General features: G+C 48.2%; 1 protein-coding gene and 1 long non-coding RNA gene across 2 annotated transcripts; one reads left to right on the top strand and one right to left on the bottom strand.

Moving 5' to 3' along the window:
* Positions 1 to 1,980: 1,980 nt before the first annotated feature.
* On the top strand, positions 1,981 to 11,378 carry LOC142830708 (uncharacterized). The gene is made up of 3 exons (XR_012906151.2): positions 1,981 to 2,100; positions 7,652 to 7,795; positions 10,169 to 11,378. It is a non-coding gene; the product is annotated as an uncharacterized LOC142830708 (long non-coding RNA).
* Positions 11,379 to 12,698: 1,320 nt separating this feature from the next.
* On the bottom strand, positions 12,699 to 20,812 carry ANKRD54 (ankyrin repeat domain 54). The gene is made up of 8 exons (XM_075937149.2): positions 20,476 to 20,812; positions 18,247 to 18,294; positions 17,105 to 17,203; positions 16,467 to 16,538; positions 16,002 to 16,049; positions 15,765 to 15,889; positions 14,802 to 14,909; positions 12,699 to 14,439 (listed from the first exon to the last, which is right to left on the bottom strand). Exons 1-8 carry the CDS (start codon positions 20,798 to 20,800, stop codon positions 14,365 to 14,367), a joined length of 900 nt encoding a protein of 299 aa, XP_075793264.2. The 5' UTR covers positions 20,801 to 20,812; the 3' UTR covers positions 12,699 to 14,364.
* Between the last annotated feature and the right edge of the window lie 646 nt (positions 20,813 to 21,458).

The following is a 21,458-nucleotide window of genomic DNA, read 5'->3' as shown; positions in this document are numbered from 1 at the left end:
ATGATGAGCTTTCGTGACCCACTTCCTCAGATCAAGTTTTGATCTGAGGAAGTGGGTCTGGCCCACGAAAGCTCATCATCTAATAAACCATCTTGTTAGTCTTTAAAGTGCTATATTGTCCTGCATTTTGCTTCAACTACCCCAGACTAACACGGCTACATTTCTATCACTAGTGTGGAAAGGGCAGTGTGTTCACATGAGCCCAGTATGTGATGAGCTTAATATGCTGTCATTGTCAAAGTGGTTATAGATTAGGTGGGACCTGGCCAGTTAGCACACACTCCGAAGTGAGGCGTGATGCATCAGGTGGATGGAGGTCATTTGATTGCTTACTGAGTCAAGTTAATGTGGATGAAACCTTCTATTTAGACATTTAAATAAAACACTAATGGGTTAGTTCATTAGTGCTGATGAGCACCTTTCCAGGGAGAAAAGCATTAGCATCAGGCACATAGGGATAGATGCTGGAGAGGCAGATATCTGTGGTCTAGGAAACAGAATGCTGGACTAGGAGACAGGGGAGAGACCTCTTATTCCAAGCCCTGCATTGGATCCCTTTGAGCTTTCTGTGCCTCTGATTCCCCATCTATAAAAGGGGACTTCCCCGTGTAGCCAAAATGTAGAATGTGAGTGTTAGTATAAGAATAATAAGTATCATAATGGCAATAAGCCATATATAATGATTTACTAATGAATTCTGTATGCTTTTGTTTGACTCTGCCAGCTACTCTTCATGATTAAACAGTGTTTGCTGTACGTACTTGCGTCTTGTTAGTGTTGCAAATTAAATTGTTCCTCTTGTCTGCATTGCAAACTAAGCTATATCTGATTCTTTTGGTCATGTCTCTAGTAACTATATAATCCTTTCTAGAATGTAAGCCTGTCTGAAATGCTCTGCAAAATTGTTTGCTGTGAGTGGAGGATGTGTATGTAGTTAAGGATAAGTGTGAAAGCCATCACAAATGCCCAGGTGGTCAAAAAGAAGTGAGAATCTTGAAGACAACCAGGAAGCAGCATCCTTTGTGCTCCAGGCTAGAATTAAATTAGCAGAACTGAAGAACCTTGGAGACAGGCAGCCCCCTTCCCCCTCCAGAGTGAGAATACAAACAAAAGATAATGAGGGGAAGCCTAAGAATGACCCTCAGAGGATAACTGTGGAAAACTCTGAGATTAACACCATTTAAGGGTTAATGATTGCAGCATGTCATTGCAAAACCTATAGACTCAAATGGAAAACTTACAAGGATAAAAAAGTGCTTTTGCCCAGGCTCTCTAGGTTCAGTCCTATAAGTCTGGGAGCATCAAATTGCAATGGACAAGCCCAGCTCCTCACTTATGTTCAATATAACCAACCATTAGATTGACTTGAGCCACCACAGACAAGTTTATAAGAACATCTGCAGAACCTGTGTGTGTGTGTGTGTGTGTGTGTGTGTGTTGTGAATGCATATGCTGCCTTTCATGTTGCATTTTCAATAAACGTGGCATACCACCTTTGCCCCTGAAAACACCCACCTGTGTGAAGCCCTTTAAGGAAGAGAAGCAATTGTCAAATGCCGAATATTATTAGTATTGACCGTGGCTGGGAGCGAGCAAGAGGCAGACGGACACAGAGATGAATGATGTCAGAAAGAAAAGAGCAAGAAAAGCAAATGAGACAAACTGGATGCCACCAGCTTGGGGATTGTTCCACCTCATGCCATCCTTGTGGGTCTGTGTGTACAAGCAAAGAAGGGAGATAAAAAGAGGTTCCCTGGAGCAGGGCTGGGGAGAGTGGTTCTCTGGGCAGAATGTTACCAACAGCAGCTGTATGAGAGAATCATCAGCTGCAGGCCAAAGAGGAATCAGGGTGGGGCTGGAATGAGCCTTCCCAGGCTGGGTGTCACTCTCCTGCTGTCCCACCCCCCCACCTCACTGAGCCAGGTGCAGGATCTTAAGTGTGAGGAGTGGCATGCAAGTAAATGCTGAGGTGTGCACTGTCTTTGAGTTACCAACAGCCAGCCACATCCTAGATGGGGTGTGTTTAGGTGCTAGCTCTGGTAAGGCTGGGCTGCAGGCTAAGCCTGTTCACGGTGAGCATGGAATCCCCAGAGGTTGCAGGTAGGGTTACCAGGTAGACCCCACAAAAAAAAGGACACAATTGATCGTGGGTGGGGAGGGACTGGCTGGGCAGGGTAGGAAGCAGAGCTGGCGGGGGGTCCAGGGGCTGTGGGGCTAGCTGGGAAGAAGGGGGGGATGGAAAGCAGGGGGGGCTGCAAGGAAGGGGGGCCGGGAAACAAAGCTGGCGGCAGGGGGAGGGTTGCAGCCACTGACCGCAGCTGGAGTCCAAGGGGCCATGCCCACAGCAGGCACTATCTTGAGTTGCTACTGGAAGCTGGGTGGGAGGAGGGGCCACTCCCCCCGCCTGGCTTCTGCAAAAACGGCTTTGCAGGGTGCTAAGTATAAAAGGTAGGTACCATTATGCTGTAATAAGTTGGAATGTTATAATTTGATCCCCCACGTGGTCATCTAGCTACTCAGCCTGGATCTTACACAGAATTCATTCAATGTACTTTGAAGATCATTGTGACCTCATGCACTGATGACTGGTGAAGGAGTCCTGAATGAAGGATAATGGAAATAAATAGCAAACTGGAGGTGATTTGAAACTGGGTCCCATCTCTGTTAGTGAGCTGAGGGAGGGTAGAAGCAGTGCATCAAGGACATTTACAGATGCTACATTCAGATGAAAGGCAGACACCAGTGAGTACAGAGGAATGATAGCAAAGGGGCATTGAGAGAACTGAAACAGAGGCATTAATTCACAGGGACTCAACTTGGAAGGGTGCAAGATAAAACATCTGTGTGAAAAAAATAATCCCAGACACAGACATTTAGTTGTCTGAAAGCAAGGGGAAGAGCTTCCTAAGACAGTTCTACTAGGCTGTGGAAGGGCCTGCAAGGGGTTACAAATGCCTCCTCATTTGGGAGTTTAAGATCAGGCAGACATGCTGTCAGAACAAGGATGCACATGTCTGAGGTGATGGGTGGACTGCATTGCCCAGGGCTCTCCTTTTTAGCTTTGCCCTGACAGCTCTGTTTGTTAATAGAGACTGGGCTAGTCCTTCTCCCCCTGGGTAACTACAGGACTGACCATATGCTCTTCAAATCCCCCTCCATCAACTTAGGTGTGAGCAGCAGGAATGCCGGCAGCTGTGCCAAGTCATCAATTCTCCTCCTTTCTCCTGGAAGCAGAGCCATCCCTAAGAGATGCAGGGCTCAGGGCAACCCCCCACGCTGCAGGTGCCACCCCCGCTCTATTCCTGTACTCCTGCCCCCTTGCCCAAAGCCCCTCCCCTGAGTGATGCAAACTAGTGGATTATCTGGGGGCCTGGTGTGAGGTGGTAACAGGGGGCAGTCTCCCTTTCCTCCTGCACCCACTGTGGCAGTAGAAGCTGGAGCAACACCTGCTGCCATCCACCACCAGGCCCCCAAGTAATGCCCAGGGCCTCCCTAGGCCCCATCCAGAAGACCGTTGAGATGGCCACTGCAGGGCTCCCCAAAGCATGGGGTCTGAGGTGGCTGCCCCAAACCATCCTATGGGTGGTACCTAAATGGTACCCCAGTATATTCCACCCGCAATGACTTCCCACCACTCCCTCCTGACTTTAATGGAGTTTTAGCTTGACAGGGGAGAACCATAGAACAGCTCTGTTCTCAGCTCCGTTGGGACTGGCGAGGCAGCAGGAAAAGATTCCCTGCTCTCTGCTAGCTGGTGAGCTCTTCCCTGTGTGCGAAGCTGTGTCCAGGGAGAGTACAGTGGAGGTGGCTGCAGTGGGAGGGAGCCTTTCACACAGCCCAGGTGTGACGTAGTGGGGGTACCTGGCTGGTTTCTATGCTGCTGGCTCTGGGGTAACCCCCACTGGCTGCCGTGGGTACCACGACCCAGCAAAACAGGATGAGTCACTATGCAAACCAGTGGCCAGACACCCCCCATGGAGAGGAACAAAGGAAGGTGGAATGCTGCCCTGGCTGGGGGGCAGGGCTGGAAGAGAGTTAGTGAGTTCCTGTCTGGAAAGCAGGGGAGAAGGAGCTGGGGAGGGAGGCTGGGACTCCCCTATCTCAAGGGGAGCACTGAGGCCTCTTAGCCCCAGTTCCTGTAACCAGATTACATCTGTGCTATGCTGTATCCTGGAGGAGCAATAAACCACCCTCAATTCCACTGGCTGGTGGAGTCTGTTTGTGCCATTTCGGGGTGCAGGAGACGGGGGACCCCCAACGCGCCGTCACAGCAGGTCATTTAGGAACTGTATGGGACCTCTCTCACACAGATGGTGGAACTGTACAGTCTAGTGATCACAGCAAGTAACTGGGAATGGTTTTGTAGATTTTATTCCCAACTCTGCCACATTATTATCTTCATTATGGTAACACCTACAACAGTGGTTTTCAACCAGGGGTATGTGTATCCCTGGGGTATGCAGAGGACTTCCAGGGTACATCAACTCATCTAGATATTTGCCTAATTGTACAACTGGCTAGCTAAATAGCACTAGCAATGTCAGTACAAACTAAAATTTCATACAATGACTTATTTTTACTGCTCTATAAACCATACTCTGAAATGTTATTGCAATATTTATATTCCATTTGATTATAATTAGATGGTAAAAATGAGGAAGCAAGCAATAGCATACTGTAACCCTTTGGTATTAGGGTCTGATTTTCTAAGCAAGTAGTTTGTAAGTGGTATGAGACATAGGGGTGCACAAGACAAATCAGGCTCCTGAAAGGGAAACAATAGTCTGGAAAGGCTGAGCAGAACCCCAGATGAGATCTGCACCCCATTAATTTCTACAGCAGGGCCTGTGTAAGTGGCTTGAGGTCAGTGCTCTTACACTCTAAAGTAGACAAGATGAAAGAGAGAGACCCATTTTTACTGCTGGGGAGCTAAGACACAGAATAGCAGTACCTTGTTCTGGGTTACACAAGAAGGCTGTGTCTACACTGGCCGCTTATTCCGGAAAAGCGGCCGTTTTTCTGGAATAACTTGCCAGCTGTCTACACTGGCCGCTTGCTTTTCTGGAAAAGCAATGACGATCTAATGTAAAATCGTCTTTGTTTTTCCGGAAAAACTATGCTGCTCCCGTTCGGGCAAAAGTCCTTTTCTGGAAAAACTGTTCCGGAAAAGGGCCAGTGTAGACAGCCCAGTAGTCTTTTCCGCAAAAAAGCCCCAATCGCAAAAATGACGATCGGGGCTTTTTTGCGGAAAAGCGCGTCTACATTGGCACGGACGCTTTTCCGGGAAAAGTGCTTTTCCGGAAAAGCATCCTGCCAATGTAAATGCTCTTTTTCCGGAAATACTTATAACGGAAAACTGTTCCGTTTTAAGCATTTCTGGAAAAGGGTGCCAATGTAGACGTAGCCGATGTGGGTGAGCTGAACTCAGATCTTCTATGATCTAGCTCAGCATTTTAATCACACCACCAACCTTTCTAATAGCAATTCCTTTTGACTACTACTGATTTACTGTGACTGGAGGCAAGCCATGCTCTGTCTATACCTCAACATAATGTCTATCAATGGGGGTAGCACTGCCCTGCGGGGTGTGGCGCTTATTTCAGTAGGGACTGTAAAGTGCTTTGCTGTTCCTGGCGGGAAAGCACTATAGAAATTCAGTATTGCCAGTTTGGCAGAAGGGGAGCCTCATCTGCAGGCAAAAGTTGTACCACACTAGAAAAGGGGTGGATTGAAACCAGTGCAGTACTGGTATCACTTCCACTGGGAACACTCAGGCCAACGTGTGCCTTTTATGGCTTTCTGCCAAGAATGTATGGAGTTCCCCTGCCTCTTGACAGAGCAAAGGTGAGATTTCTTGTGGGGCTGTAATTAAGATGGTTGGCCTGTTAATAAATAGATCAACACAGCTGCTGCCCACTAACTGGGAGGGAGACAGTGACCTATCTCCAGGTTCCCATTGTTGTGCTCAGCTGCAGTTGATCACAAGAACACACTAGTTGTTGTCAGGTACAGTTTAATTCTGCACACTGCAGAACTACATGGTGCTAGCCCCTTCTTCTCGTTGTACAAGTGCTCAGGCCTTTGCATAAATTGCAGGCCTTGAAAACTGTCCAAGATGGGGGGGCTAGCATAAATATCTGCAGCTAGTCAAAAAGAACAAGCAAAGGAGAAGTTTAAGAGTGATCTGGCCTCTGCAAGGTAAAGGCCATCTCAAAGGTTTGTCTGAGGTGGACTGTAATGTTCATGAAAGGAAAGGAAAGGACAATAGTTATGGGCTAGAACCAGTCGTAAGGCAAGTTTAACTCTGCTCATGCCCCTCAGTTCTGTTCTGTACCTCCCTGTGCACTCCCCTCCCCAATTTAATGTAGCTATTCACAACCCTAGTTCTATTTCCCTGCTAGCTTCCCGTTAATTTAGACCCTGGCAATGTGTGTGAATAGGCCCAATTGCTTTATGCTGAGTAGCATGCCTTTGCACTTGTTTACACTATGCATAATCTGCTGTCACATAGCTCTGTTGGGACCTTGAGCTTGAGGTCCTCAGTATTCTCTAGCCTTGCCTAACCTAATTAACTTTGTGTCCTCTGCAAATGTTGCCCCTTCACCTTTTCTGAGCAACAAGTAGACCTGTCACACCTTAGAGACTAACAAAAATATACATATAGGCTACATCTACACTGCAGGCTTCTTGCACAAGAACTGTTTTGCACAGAGTTCTTGTGCAAAAGGTCTTCCACAAGAGTGCATCCACACTGTCATGTGCTTTTGTGCAAGAGATGAGCTTTTATGCAAGAGCATTCATGGCAGTGTGGATGCTCTCTTGCGCAAGAAAGCTCTGATGGCCATTTTAGCCATAGGGCTTTCTTGCACAAGAAATTCATGTTATCTGTCTACACTGCCTTCTTGTGGAAGAGCTCTAGCGCAAGAGGGCTTATTCCTCGTGGGGAGAGGAATAACTCTTCTGGAAGAAGCCCTGTTTTCTGACGCTGTACTATAAATTTACTTGCACAAGAACACGCGTGCAGTGTAGAGGCTCTGGAAGTTTTTGCGCAAGAACAAGTGTTCTTGCGCAAAAAGCCTGCAGTGTAGACATAGCCATATAGTGTCATGAGCGTTCCTCATCTGAGGTACTACTCGTTTTTTAAAGTTACAGACTAACACACCAACCCCCCTGAGACCTTTTCTGAGATAAATATATTTAAAAAACTTAAACAACAATGGTCATGTAGCACCTTAGAGACTAATTGTTGGTTAGTCTCTAAGGCAGTGGTCCCCAACCTTTCAAGGTTGTCGGGCGCCAGGGGGCGGGGCACTTGCGCCCCGGGGGCAGCCTCCCCCCATAGCCGCGCGCCCGGGGCCGGCGCTCCCCCTGCCAAGCGCCGCGCGCCCGGGGCCGGCGCTCCCCCTGCCAAGCGCCGCGCGCCCGGGGCCGGCGCTCCCCCCGCCATGCGCCCGGTGCCAGGCCAGCCCCGAGCACCTGGCGGGCGCATGGAAATGCCCCCGCGGGCGCCATGGCACCCGTGGGCACCGTGTTGGGGACCATGGCTCTAAGGTGCTACAGGACCATTGTTGTTTTTTAATTTTTTTTTTTTTAGTTCCAGACTTACACAGCTACTCCTCTGAGACTGATAAATATATTGTTATGCTTATAGGTGAGAATTGCTGTCAGCAGGGATCCCAAGACCCATTCATAGGCTTCATTAAAACAATGCCAAGCATTTAGTCAGATTCCACAGAAGCAGCAGCAAAGTCCTTTCATGTATGTGATGGATAGGAGGAGAGCTGGCCAGCACTTGGTAAGTAAAGGGTTAAACTCAGGTCACTAGCAGGGGGGTTGGCAGGAGGCCAGAAGAACCAATGGGATACAGTGCTGAAATTTGAATTGTATACAGATACCTGGTCTGCTCTTTTTTGTGTGTGTCTTCTCATTAAGGGCTGGAGGGAGCAACAGACAGTAATCAGAATTACCGTCCCTACAAGGAATATTGGGCATAGGAGTAGACTGGCCTGAGAAGGAATTGTGAATAAATAAGGGGAGAAAAAGTATATTTAGTCACGATCAAGATATTTGTCTTTGTTTTGGTTGTTTGGTTACATTTCTCTGTGCAAAATCTATGTGCTGTCTTCCTCCCTCCCCCATTTACTAGCTCAGCTGTACCTAGAAAGACTACATACTCTGTGTTTTTAATTTGTTTTTCTCAGTTCTGTAACACCTAGCAACCAAGTCTGCTTTATTAAGTATATCTTTTTGTTAACACCCTTTTTAAAGCAATGACTTGACTCGTGTCCTGGAAGGTAACCAGTCTGTGTGTATATGCCTGCTAGCCTGAAAGGTCAGCTGTCAGAGAAACAGTTTGTTTTTATGGGTTTTTTTCCCCAAGCTCTCTTATGGCAAAAGAGCTTGGGGTTCCCCTGGTGAAGGAATTCAACTGTTTCTTCCTGTTTTTCGGGGTTTAAATCCCTTGATGTTGGCAGCTACCTCCCAAAGTCATTGAATCTATGACTCTGGGGAGTTTTCGTAAGCAGAATCTATAGAGGCAAGGTATTTAAAGTCTCTTGTGAGCCCCCATTTTCTGCACTTGGAGTGCTCAAGTGGAGAATAGCCCTGACAATGTATTAAATACAACTGGAGGCTTTGGGGGTACCACTTTGGGCCCTAGACTGCATGGCAAGTCAGAGCTAAGTTCATGGCCTGAGGGATGGCCCTGGTTGAAAATGCAGGGACTAGAATATTGGTTGCAGGCTGCGAGCCTTGAGGGCCAAATGTTGGGAGAAGCTGATATGAACATGTATCTGAGAGGAAGCAGGAAGACAAGGCTTCTTGGGCACAGAGCTAGTTGGAGTGTTAGATTTGGGGATTTCTGAGCAATGAAATTGTCTGTTGTTGCTGTTTGATTCCACTTAGTTCAGGGAAACAGGACTTTGTGTATCTATTTTTGTAACTGAGAATATAACTGAGGGCTACGTCTAGACTGGCATAATTTTCCGCAAATGCTTTTAATGGAAAAATTTTTCCGTTAAAAGCATTTGTGGAAAAGAGCGTCTAGATTGGCACAGATGCTTTTCTGCAAAAGCACTTTTTGCGGAAAAGCATCCGTGCCAATCTAGACGCAGTTTTGCGCAAGAAAGCCCCGATCGCCATTTTCGCCATCAGGGCTTTTTTGCACAAAATAGTTTTTAGCTGTCTATGCTGGCCCTCTTGCGCAAATACATTTCTGGAAAAGGGCTTTTCCCTGAATGGGAACGTCAAAGCATTTGCGCAAGAAGCACTGATTTGAGACAATAGAACGTCAGCGCTTTTGCGCAAAATCAAGCGGCCAGTGTAGACAGCTGGCAAGTTTTTGCGCAAAAGCACCTGCTTTTGCGGAAAAACTCGCCAGTCTAGACGCAGCCAAGGGGTCTATTGGCCCCTTACTAAAACTCAGTGAGGGGGTGGGGTTTGGTTGGTTAGCTCAGAGTGTCAGAAGGAAGGGGAAGGGTTTTTGAGAAATTACGATCCTGAGACTGACAGGCCCCAGCAACAATGGGAAGAGGCTAATGCTCCAGGACAGCCTGATTGACAGAGTGGGCAGGCCAATGAGAGAGTGAGGAGACTGGGGGAGAGTCCTGTAATCCGTGCTCTGTGGTTGAGTTGGGTTTTCCTGGGTCACAGAGTGGCTCTATTGCTAAGGAGAGAGCAGGGCCCTAAGCTGAGTTGGGGAGGAATCATGGCAGCCAGAGACCCAGCCCAGCAGCTAATCCATGCTGAGAGCAGGGCTGCTGCCATGGAGCCAGAGGAGCAGCCCAGGAGCTGGAGGCAGCGCAGCAGAAAGTGGAGCTGGGACTGGAGCTGGGTGTGGTGAGCAGCAGGGAGGACCCTGGGTTGGGGTCCAGCACAGGGGGGACTCTACCAGCCATTCTTTACTTCTATAAGAATTAGGAACACTATTCCTGTCAATTTCTAAATTATTAAATGCAAAAAACCCAGGAGTTTTCAGGTGCCTAAGTAATCTCTGGAATGGAATCATGGTTAAAACTGCCCCTCGCCCCATCTGAAATGGCATCCCTGTCGCTTGGGCCAGCAATGTTTAAATACTGAAGCTTTGCGACGCCCTATTATTAAATATTAGCCACAAAATTGGCCATAAATTCCTACCCTTTATTTTCAATCTCTTATTTTCCTCATCCAGGATCATCTCAACTGTCTACTGTATCATCTTAATAACTACGCGTTATGAACTCTCTCAGAAGCTTTCAGACAAATCTAAGTCAACTCTATCTGCCAGTTCTCCTTTAGCTGCTTGCTAATCAAATTCTGGCTACGCACACTTGATTCATCAGTGGGCTCAGAGCTCCCAGGGGCTGCTCTCCCAGGCTGCCCCAGCTCTATGAAGGAAAAATACTTGTTGTGCATGGATCTTCTGGTAGAAAAAAAATCAGACACACGTACTGAGTGATCAGACAGAGGCAGATGAAAGGTCAGAGACGGACTACTGAACATGCTTCATGGAGATTTTTGGAAACAAAGATAATTACTTGGATTTGGAGATCAGTAGGAAGGTAGTGAAGGGAGATGGAGGATGGGAGTAATGTAGTTTTCTCTCCTGAAGAGATAGTTGTATTAAAGCCCTAGAGTTTAATTATTTCAGCAGCTGAAGAGGGAGAGGTATTACTGCGTGGGCATGTACCAGCACATGCTGGAGTGTGTTTCACATTCATTTGTAATCATACATGGGGAATAGCTGCTTTGGAGTAAATCCTTTTGTTCGTTGGCATCTTTATAATTTCTCCATAGTATCTGTATGTAGTCACAGATGGGCTCCTGCATCTTGATGAAATGCAGCCATATGTTGCATCTGTACACCAGATGTGATTTGATAAACCCATCCCTCAAACTGAGTGGCACTGGCTGAGAGGTCATATGGCTTGTCCTATACACATGGGCCTGGCTTTAAGTGCTCAGGTCAGTCCAAAAGGCTGGGCGCTGCATGTTCAGTTAATGTGGAATTCGCTCCTTACTGCTGAATTCCAGCTGACATGTAAAAGTGTCTCAGATCTCTTGCTTGTGAGAAAAGCTTAAAAATGGGAATTGTGTGGAACTTGGGGCCTCAGGCAGCCTAGTCCAGTAGCTCTGAATGGTGCCAATTGTGCTATTCGTTTGAGTTAATTCTGAAATCTGATGAACATTTGTGTGAGAACATTGTAAAGCTGAATTCAGTAACAAACAACACGGGAGCAGTTGTATTGACGGGGTTATTCATGTTCAGCTCTTATTCAGGAAAAACTTATATTTGTAAGATGTGCCTGAAGCTGCCACTGAAGAGTTCTACGAAAACTAGGGATGCACACTAGGGCTACAGCTACATTGTAGCCTTCTTCTGGAAAAACTTATGTAAATGAAGCGTAGCGTGGAATATCGCGTGCTTCATTTGCATAATTAATTAGCAGCTGCTTTTGTGCAAAAGGAGCTGTGCAAAACCCCCCTCTTGCGCACAAGCTGTTCTTCCTAATTTTTTCAGGAAGAACGGCTCTTGCGCAAGAGGGGTTTTTGCGCAAAAAGAGCTGTCTAAACAGCTCCTTTTTGCGCAAAAGCGGCCCCTAATTAATTATGCAAATGAAACATGCAGTATTCAACGCCGCATTTCATTTGCATAAGCTTTTCCGGAAGAAGGCTACAGTGTAGCCGTAGCCTAAGGTTTTCCACCAAGGGAAAGCACTGGGATCCTATTAAGTGATTCATAAAAGGCATCGTAGGCAGGACAGCTAAAGGAAATGAGGTTCTGCTGACACAGTAAAGCATGATAAAGATATAATTTCTACATTCATAGCCACTCCTTCTAATTGTTCTAGCTTACTATAAAGGATCTGCGTCAGATGAGGACTGACAGACTGAGCAGGATGATAGGTTGACTCTTTCTAGCCCTGGACTGTGCATGGTTGGATGACAGAAATGTAAGTGTTGCTCTCAGGCCAGGGAAACAGCCATGAAGAATGTCACTTGTGAGCTCTGGTGCCAGCTTGGCCTTTGGGGATCTGTCATCTGCTTGGACTGTAGTAGAAAAGCAGACTGTGAAGGGCAACTTGTACCACGTGACTGGTCTGCTCCCCATTTAAAAGGGTTTAATTCCTCTAAAACATTTTATCAGCAAGAGCACTTGATTGCAAACCAATCTAGTGGCAAGCCCCTCCCCCCCAACATCCCATCTAGCTGCACCTCCCTTGATTCCCTACTTCACTCTTCAGCTTTTTCCCCTGTGATCTTTAGTATGTGGCCATCAATGTCAGTCTTCACTGCAGCATGGGGTATCATTTTTCATTTGGCACAGTTTGGTGACTTAACCATGTTTTCTCCCTTCCTTCTGCATGCCAGTGCTAACTCAAATCAGGAGTGACCCAAGAGCAGTGTTTTTCTCTCTCCAGAGTGCAAGATAGCCTCGGCATGGAGCCCTACAACACACTGGAATTTTTGTAGGACCTACAGCAAATCCCTATATTTGGACTCCCCAGCAATGGGATTTAAGACCAGGTGAATCAGCAGCAGGGTCCAGTGGTCAGCAAATAGGCCCACATTTGTGCTCACGGCAACTCCACACTGTCATCTTTAATTCCAACACAGCTTTTTAAGAGAAGTTGTTACTGAGTCCAGTGTCAGGCCCCAGGCACAGGAGATGGAGGGAGGCAGGGATGGGAATCCTTGAGAAGAGAGAACTGGTGACAGACTCCAAAAAAGCTGACAGTTTTTTATTGAATGTAAAATGTAAGAGTTCAGTTTGTCGTCCACCCCCTGTGTGTCTCTTCTAGCCAGCATGTGGGAACAATGTTTTAACATTCACAGTGACAGCTCCAGCAAAATCAGAACACAGTCAATCCCAAACTTCCCTCCCCAGCAGGGGCATACAGACTGCTCTAAGTTTCATGTGTCGGGACGAAAGCCACGCTTTGGATATACACATCTAGTTAATCTCATCTCAGACTGAGAAGCACCTGTTACTAAATAGGATCTGATCCTGTTGTCCTCCAGATCTAAACCACATCTTGGAATGTTCATGATTCAGGGAAAGAACTAGCTGCACAGAATCCATGCAGCTCTTATAAATGACCACACCCCAACAAGTGTCAAAGAACATGCTATCCTGTGGCTACTCCCTGCGTCCTTTTCATGCTCCCCATTTTGGGCCTTTTGTGGGCATCACAGTTCATCCAGCACATTAAACTCAGTTAAGATCCCTTCCCCTCAAATGAACTGAGCCCTGATGAAATGTGTCTGTTTGGTAGACCTTCACACTAGCATCTAATTTAGTCCAAGGCTTAGAGAAACAACATGGGCAGCAACAACGTACATTTGTCCTTGTCTTAGCAATCTGGCTTAGGTCTCAGATACTCGTCAGCTGTTTGAGGTGGAAAGGTGCGTTATGCTAATGGCTCAAATCAAGGCCTGATCTCCTCCTGGCTCAGACTGCTGATAAAAGGGAAGCCTGAAGCCAGCCATGGTGCTGTTTTGTAGGGTATAAATATTTTCCGCCTAGAACTGAACTAGGAGTGTTCTTCTTGACCTCTCCTCCCCAAACTCTGTAAACTGGACAGTAATAATCTGGTGGTAATTTTTTTTTTAACAAACCCATTGGTGTGATCTCTGGTCAGAAATTTTCAGTAATTTGAGCAGGGATCAGACAGGAAGCCGCAATCTAGCGGCGGATAGCTTTATATCCCTGTCTCACATCGAAAAACTCCTTTTTTGATAGACACCTGTGGGAGTTGAAGATGAAGACCCCAGATGATTTTTTTTTCCTGATTCCACCTATTCCAACCAAATGCTCAGTGAACTCTGCTGAATTTCCATCTTCATTTCTGGTGAGTACAGGAAGTCATAGTCTCCCAACGTATGAACAAACCTACTCATCTTATGCAACTAATTATGGTAATTATGTCCCATGGTGCCTAGTAAAGTCAGATCTGTGCGCAAAGGCACATCTGAAAGATGGAACTGCCTGAATGCACCTTGGTGTGGCTGGTGACCAGGGGCACTCTGAGTGCCAACCACTCTGAGCTTGGGATGCTGTGAGGAAGGCAGAATGCACAAAAGAGGGACATGCCACGCAAACCAGCATGTTCATTAAATCATCTGATCAAGAACAGGATGATAGGAAAGAGGGGCCCATTGCTCCAAAAGTCAGGAGCTCCAGCATTCAACTGTCCTTCTAGGAACCTCAGGAGGTGGTGATGTTGGCAGCACTGGAGGGGATAGTCTGAGAGTTGAGTGCTACACCGGGGAAGGATCCAGCAGGAGCAAGGTATCCGGCAGCAATGTCCATAATCTTGGCAATGAGCTCCAGCTGCCCATCCCCAGGTCATCTCCTGTTGACCAGGGGAACGATCTGAAAGCCCATTACCTCTTCTCCATCTTCTGCATCTGTAGACTGAGTGAGGTGAAGTTGGCCAGGAGGTCAGTGACCTCATCCACCTGCGGGAGATACAGTGCAAATTGTTATCACAGGACAAGCAGGGACTGAAAAGGAAGACTGAGAATAATGCTGGCTGTATTGCTTCCTTGCCTGGAAGTACCCATCTGCGTAGATGAGTGGTGAAATTTAGTCTTCTCAGCCCATCTGATCTCTGACCTCTCTGTTGAGGCTGCCGTTAAGGGTACCATGGATCTTTCTATCATTACTTCTGGGCTCTAATATGGACCAGTGGCATGGAGAGGAATGTGCCTGTATCCTGTTCCCAGTCTTGGATGTTACCCTACTGAAGCTGTCTATTTCCTCTTAGATGTATATGTGAAGCCAACAATGCAATATGGGAGTCACTGTTGCTGCCTCTCACCTGCTCCTTAGTACTGGTCATCTGTAACCTGGAGCAAAGATCATCCAGCTGCTCCCGCTGCTCATGCTGCCCAAGGTGCTCTAGGTATTCCCGCAACATCTGGATAATCTGAAAGAGGCAGCACAGTGAGATGCATGCACAGGAGAGCTGTAATCAGGGCAGGACACTGGTGGCACAAGGGACAGAGGGGCACCTGCAGCAGACAGGCAGGCTATTAGCTGTCCTGCCACAAGCAGTTCTGAGGTCTAGGGGTAGGCATCCCCAAAGGAGATCAGAGCTAAGCTCCAAGCTAAGCTGCACAGTGCCATTTCTATAAGCACAGTCCAGTGCGTCACCAGAAGGTAAGCTGCATATTACCCAGATGCTGAGCTTTTCTAAACAGGCTGGTCATTCAATCCATGGCTATTACAACATAATGGTGCGACAGAACCAAAATCCCTAGGAGGTTCGCTGGGTAAGAAATTTTTGCTGCTTTCTCCCAGATCTCCTCCTTTTCCTCTCCTCTGATGACCGAGTTGTGAACTTGGACAAATGGGGGTTCAGGGTCTGCCTTCCAATGCTCCAGGAAAGTGCACTATTGTTCCTATTAACCAGCTAGCCTCATCTGGGAGAACATAAGGGATTTCTAAGAGGTCCCTCCTACAGCCAGATATCTCCATTTCTTAGTTTCACTAGCTGCCATTTAGTGCATTCTAGGGCCCACAAGCCATGGAGAGATCCTGCAACAATTCTAAGTGGTATTGAGGTAGATGCTCTCCAGAGGCAAGGAGAGGTGGATTGTCAGAGCATGGGAGGGAGAAGATCAGAAGCCCTGGAATTATCAGCATGCTGGAGTGGCTAAGGTACTCAAGCGATGCACTTGAGGCAGTTACTAAAACCCACTTGTCCCACAGAGCGCACCGAAGAAAGTCAGTGCTTGGAGTGCTAATGCACATGGTATCAGAGAGCACAAATGTTTCTCACCTGCTTCACTTCAAGGCGCACGGCCTCCAGGCTCTGAGAGAGCCCTTCTTGCAGGATGTTCAGCTTGGACTTGGCGAGGTGCAGCGGGGTCCGCCCAGCTCGATCCAGGGCATCAACTCTGGCTCCTGAAAGGTGCACATGTATGGGGGGAGAGAGGGTGCTTTAAAAGAGTGGTATCCCTGGGAGAAGGTCAAAGAGGTGGAGGTGGCTTTATAAATTGTAAAGAGGAAGCATTACCTCCACGCAGCAGCAGGGTGATGACGGGAACATGGTTAGTGCAGGCAGCTGGGAAGGGAAAACACGAGACACGCTACTCAGAGCAGAGCTACAGTTCAGGGAAGGGGATCCTATCAAATACTAAGCCTGCTGGGCACAACAGCACAGGCAATTCTCTGTTAGGGGGTAAGGCAGCACTCCCCCTTTGAAGCCTGCTCAATGATCAGGCTTTACAGAGTCTGCCAGCATGCTGGATAGTCTCTGAAACAGGCCTGCAGGAGGAAGGAGATGCACTTCCCTCAGCTCTGCCCCTTAAGCTTTCAATTAAAGAACAAAGCTGATGGAAGCCAAAGAATCCAGCACAGGGATTTGTTGCCACAATATAGAGGAGGAAAGAAAGGAAGAAAACTAACAGGGTTCTTTACAACTCTGGGCACAAAGATCATCAGGTTACAGAAGCCCCCATTTCAAGCTCCTGACACTTACCCAAGTGCAATGCAGTGTTCCCCAGTCCATCTCTCTGGTTTGGGTCTGCCCCATGATCCAAAAGCAACTGCACTAGAAACAAAGAAACGGACCCATTTCAGTCTCTTCCCTGTGCCCAGCAGGTCTGAGGCTAAGTCTACACTATGAGCCTCTTGCGGAAGAGCAAATGCAAATGGGGTGCTCATTTGCATATGTCCTGCTCTCATTTGCATTTCCTCTTTCCCTTTTGCACAAGAGGCTTTTGCGCAAAAAAGAGCTGTGTAGATGGCTCCTTTTTGTGCAAAAATCCCCTTTTGTGCAAAAAGGAGCTGTCTACACAGTGTTTTTTGTGTGTGCAAAAACCTCTTGCACAAAAGGGATCTGAGAAGAAAATGCAAATGAGTGTGACATATGCAAATGAGTGCTCCATTTTCATTTCCTCTTGTGGAAGAGGCTCGTAGCGTAGACATAGTTTGAGAAGGAAGAGTCAGCCTTCCTCACACTAAGCAGTAAAGGTGATCTTCAGAGGCAGCACATGCCTATGTAAGAGACTAAAGGGGAAACACTGCTTTTAGGCAGGTACACAAAGAAATGCATAGATTCCTTCAAAACCCCTCCCACAAGGAAGTCAGGTCATGGAACAGTTCCTTCCCACTCACCGATGCGATCATTGCCATTGCAGGAGGCAAAGTGCAGGGCTGTACGGCCTTTGTCATCTGCAGCACAGGGGTCAACCCCATCTTCTAAGAGTTGCTGCACTGACATCGCCGAAAAGGAGAAAAGGAGAGAAAGTGTTAATTGGGAGGGAAAGCTGATCAGTAGGGTAGCTATGAGACATGCAACCAGATGAGTGCTAGAGCATAGATATGGGAATAAGACTGATGATGGAAAAGGATCCCCTTTTCCTATCCATCCAATTATCTCTTCAATGCTAATGGAAGGGTGACCCTTGTGCAACTTAGACTACCTCTGTTCCTCAGCCGAGAAGGGAATATTTCTTTATGTGGAGGAGTAATGAGTACAACGTGCAGCCATGGGATATTATTGAAGCAATCAGAATCTTAGATTGCAAGGTCCAAAGGGATCACTGTGGTCATTTATTCTGATCTCCTGTATAGCACAGGGTATAGGGTATATTTAAAAAAAAATCAACCCTCAATTTAAAAATAGTTAGTGATGGAAAATCCACCATGAGCCTTGGTAAATTGTTCCAGTGGTTAAACTGTTTTTGGGCAAGGATCATCTTTTTGTTCTGTTTGTATAGCACCTAGCACCATGGGATCCTAGTCTGTTACTGGAATAGTTAGGTGATAAGGTCATACAAATAACCGTAGCAGAGGCAGGAACAGAATCTGTGTTGTCTGAGTTTTGGTCCCCTCTCTGGTATGCCATTTTGGTTCATAACAGACTGTTTGTGCAACGCAACATCACTTGTCTTTCTTCCAAGAAGAACTTTGCTCTCCTGTCACTCTCCATAGGACATGCTACTATTGTTGATACCGTCTCAGAAGTCTCTATCAAATATATTTTTTAAAAGTTGGAATAAAAAAAGCTAGTCTAGCTTAAGACACTCTGCAACAACTGGCACTATGACCTGGAGAGGGTAGAAATGCTAGATGGGCCATACTGTGAATTTTACACCCAGCCTGGCTCTACCAGGAGAATGAAACATGGGAGTTAAACTAATTATGCATGTGCAAGGTCAGAACTGCAGGTTCAACAAACTAATTCCATTTATCTTCTACAAAGCCTATTGCTTCCAGGAAAAAGTTCTGAGTAGACCTGGCTGGTGCAGTCTCACCTGTTTCTAAATCGTTAGCATTGGCAGATTTTCTCAGTCTTTTCAGAGCTGCAGAAAAGAGAAAGGGTTATGGCAAAGAGCACGGAGAACAAGGGTAGTTCCATTATTAGAACACTCTAAAAAAGTCAAGTCCCAAATTCAGGAGTTAAATCACACTGGAAGGATTGACTTATTCCTAGAGGAAAGGATGTATAAGATCAAAGCCCCACAAAGAAGGACACCTCATATTTTTCATCTAAAAGGCAGTTGCTTGCCTCTCCTGCCAGACAGCACACCCCAAGGAAGCCTCTTTGTAGCTTAAATCTGAAAGTAAACAAGAGCCTTTTCCCATGTACCCTGTGTAGCTAATCTTAGATTCAATCTCCTCCTCTCTATTCCACCAACAAAGGATGTATGCATGGCAACAAAACATCTTTACTGGCATGGTACTGATGGTAGGTTCTACAAGGACTTCTGACTAACTTGACTATGTGTCTGTACTCGGTTATTCATCTCATATCCCATTACCAGTATTATTTCCATGGCAGGTTGTTGCACAGTGTCATACTATTCCTGCCATTCTTTTTCCTTCCCAAAGCTTTTCAGTGTTTCTTCCTCCCATATTAATGGAAAGTATTGCACTCCTTTGCATTCTTAGCACAGTGGGAAATGTCTCTGCATGGGGTTGACTGGCAGCAACTGAGCAACCTGTATTTCTCTTTGATGGTTGCCGTCTTGTGCACCAATATGTCTCTTATCCAGCGGTCTCCATCCTTTTCAAATTAAATGCAATCCAGGAGCTACCTCAAACCCAAACACGCTTGCCCCGCCTCCTTTGTGCCCCTTCTCCATTGCCCGACCCCCACTCACTCCATCCTCCCTCCCTCCTCTAGCCTCACTCATATTTATCAGGCTGGGGGCAAAGGGTTGGGGTGGGGATGCAGACACTGATCTTGGGCTAAAGGATTTGGAGTGGGAGAGGCTCTTGAGTTAAGCTTGGGGCAAGGAGTTGAAGTGCAGGAGAAGGTTTATGGTGCAGGCTCCGAGAGGGAGTTTGGATGCAGAGGGACTCAGGGCTAGGGCAGGTGTTTGGGGTGCAGGAGGGGATTCGGGACTGGGGCCAGGGTTGGGAATGCTGGCTCTAGCTGGCCACCGCTTACCACAGCTGGCTTCTGGGCGTTGGTGCAGGAAGCTAAGGCAGGCTCACCCCTACCTTGGCCCTGCACCACTCCTGAAAGCAGCCAGCAAACTCTCTCCATCCCTGCCCCTCCTCTGCTCTGTGGGGATGGGGTACTGGGTGAGAGGAGAGGTACCCCTACATTAGCACCCTCCTCCTCTTCTTCTGTGCCCTGTACAGCAAGCATGGAGCTGCCAGGGGTGGGAACACCTACAAGGTAGAGGGCAGGAACAGCAGGCAGTGCTGAGAGGGGCAGATGAAGTGCCAGAACTTGATAGCCTACTTGCCAAACTGGTCAGGATCATCTTTCAGAGGTTCCAAGATCTACCAGTAGATCCAGATCTAGTGGTTAGTGACCACTGCTCTAACCCATATGGTTGCAAAGGGCACACTGCAAATGAAATGTATACCAGTACATCTGTCAAATCCTACAACCAGCTTGACCTAGCAGCTTGGCAGGGTTTTAGCTCTCTCAAGACTTGTGATATGACTTAGGTTACAATGTAGAAAAGCTTTAGAGGGGTAGCTGAGTTAGTCTGTAGCAGGAAAAACTTAAAAAACAACAAATAGTCTAGTAGCACCTTAAGGAGTAACAAACCACGTAGATGATATCATGAGCTTTCGCGGGCGCAACCCACTTCTTCATCTGTCATCTGAAGAAGTGGGTTGTGCCCGCAAAAGCTCATGATATCACCTACGTGTTTTGTTAGTTTTGAAGGTGTTACTATATTGTTTGTTACAATGTATGTTGTTTATTTCATTGCTCAGTAATTACGTGTAGAGCTGCTGGATTCTCTGAATGGGCTCTCGTGTTAAAAGACAGAGCGGGGGCTGGTTGCAAAACAATAAATCGCGGATTCTCCTCCAATCAGACGTTTGCTCTCCAGAAGGCCAGGGGGCCCCAGGCTCAGGCAGGAGCTGAGTCCTTGACTGCATTTCCGGATCCCCTGTCGCAGCAGGACCCAGCACATCCCCTCCAAGCGAGGGCAGGTCACCGAGCGGGGCCTCCGCCGTCTCCCTGGCCAGCCCATGCCCGGGAAAGGCCCAGCCCCCCCGCCCCGCGCGCCCCTCACCGTGGAGCTCTTTGCCCGCGGGCCCCAGAGCGCCGTGCAGCCGGGCGGACCTGCGATGGCGGCGGGCGGGGATCTTGCCCGCCGCGGGCTCCCGCTGCCACCGAACGTGCAAGTAGCCGAGCGAGGCGGGGCCCGGGGCCTCTGGGGGGCCCCGCAGCGCGGCCCCGAACTCCGGCAGCGCGAACCCGCTCCCCGGGGGCCTCGGCTCCTTGTCCGCCCCGGGCCCGCCAGCGCCGCCGCCGCCGTCCATGCCCGCCGCCCCCGCGCGGCCTCCCAGCTTCGGGCCCGGGCGCGCTGACAGGGGGCGGGCCGAGCCTGTAACCATGGTAACGAGGGCGGGCCGCCAGAGGCGGGACCAATTTCTCCAGTCACAGACTCCAGCACCAGGCCACCAATCACAACGGGGCGGGGAGAGGGGAGGAGTAAGGCGGGAGGGAAACACATACACGACAGCCAAAGGCCTCGTCCAAATCGAGGAGCGTCACCACGCAGCAGCCAATCGCAGACAGCCTGAGGATGACAGGCATTTATTTCACCCAATGAAAGAACTGGCCAATGCGAGCCAGCCGTCCCTCAGGGAAGTGGGGCTCTCGGAGAAGTAAATGAGGTTTGATCGGGGTTTAGAGAGAGGAAGGGGGGGGGCAACTCCCCAACCAGTCACCGCCCCCCCGCCCGGTCTCCCCAACATGCCCTGTCACCCCAGCTACACCCGCCCGCCCTGTCACCTTCACGTCTCCGTCGTCCCCCGCTACACCCGCCCACCCCGTCACCCCAACATGCCCCGTCACTCCCGGCTACACCCTCCCGCCCCAACACCCCAGCTACACCCGCTCATCTCCTCAACATGTCCCGTCACCCCACCTACACCCACCTGCCCGTCACTCCAATCTGGACCGTCACCCCAGTTATATCCTCCTGCCCCGTCACCCCAACACGCCCCGTCACTCCCAGCTACACTCGCCTGTCTGTCACTCCAACCTGGA

The sequence above is a fragment of the Pelodiscus sinensis genome, chromosome 1 (assembly GCF_052426305.1).
Source record: "Pelodiscus sinensis isolate ZL-2025 chromosome 1, ASM5242630v1, whole genome shotgun sequence".
Taxonomy (NCBI): Eukaryota; Metazoa; Chordata; order Testudines; family Trionychidae; genus Pelodiscus; species Pelodiscus sinensis.
Note: the sequence above shows the minus strand (reverse complement) of the source record. Positions and strands in the feature narration are given on the sequence as shown.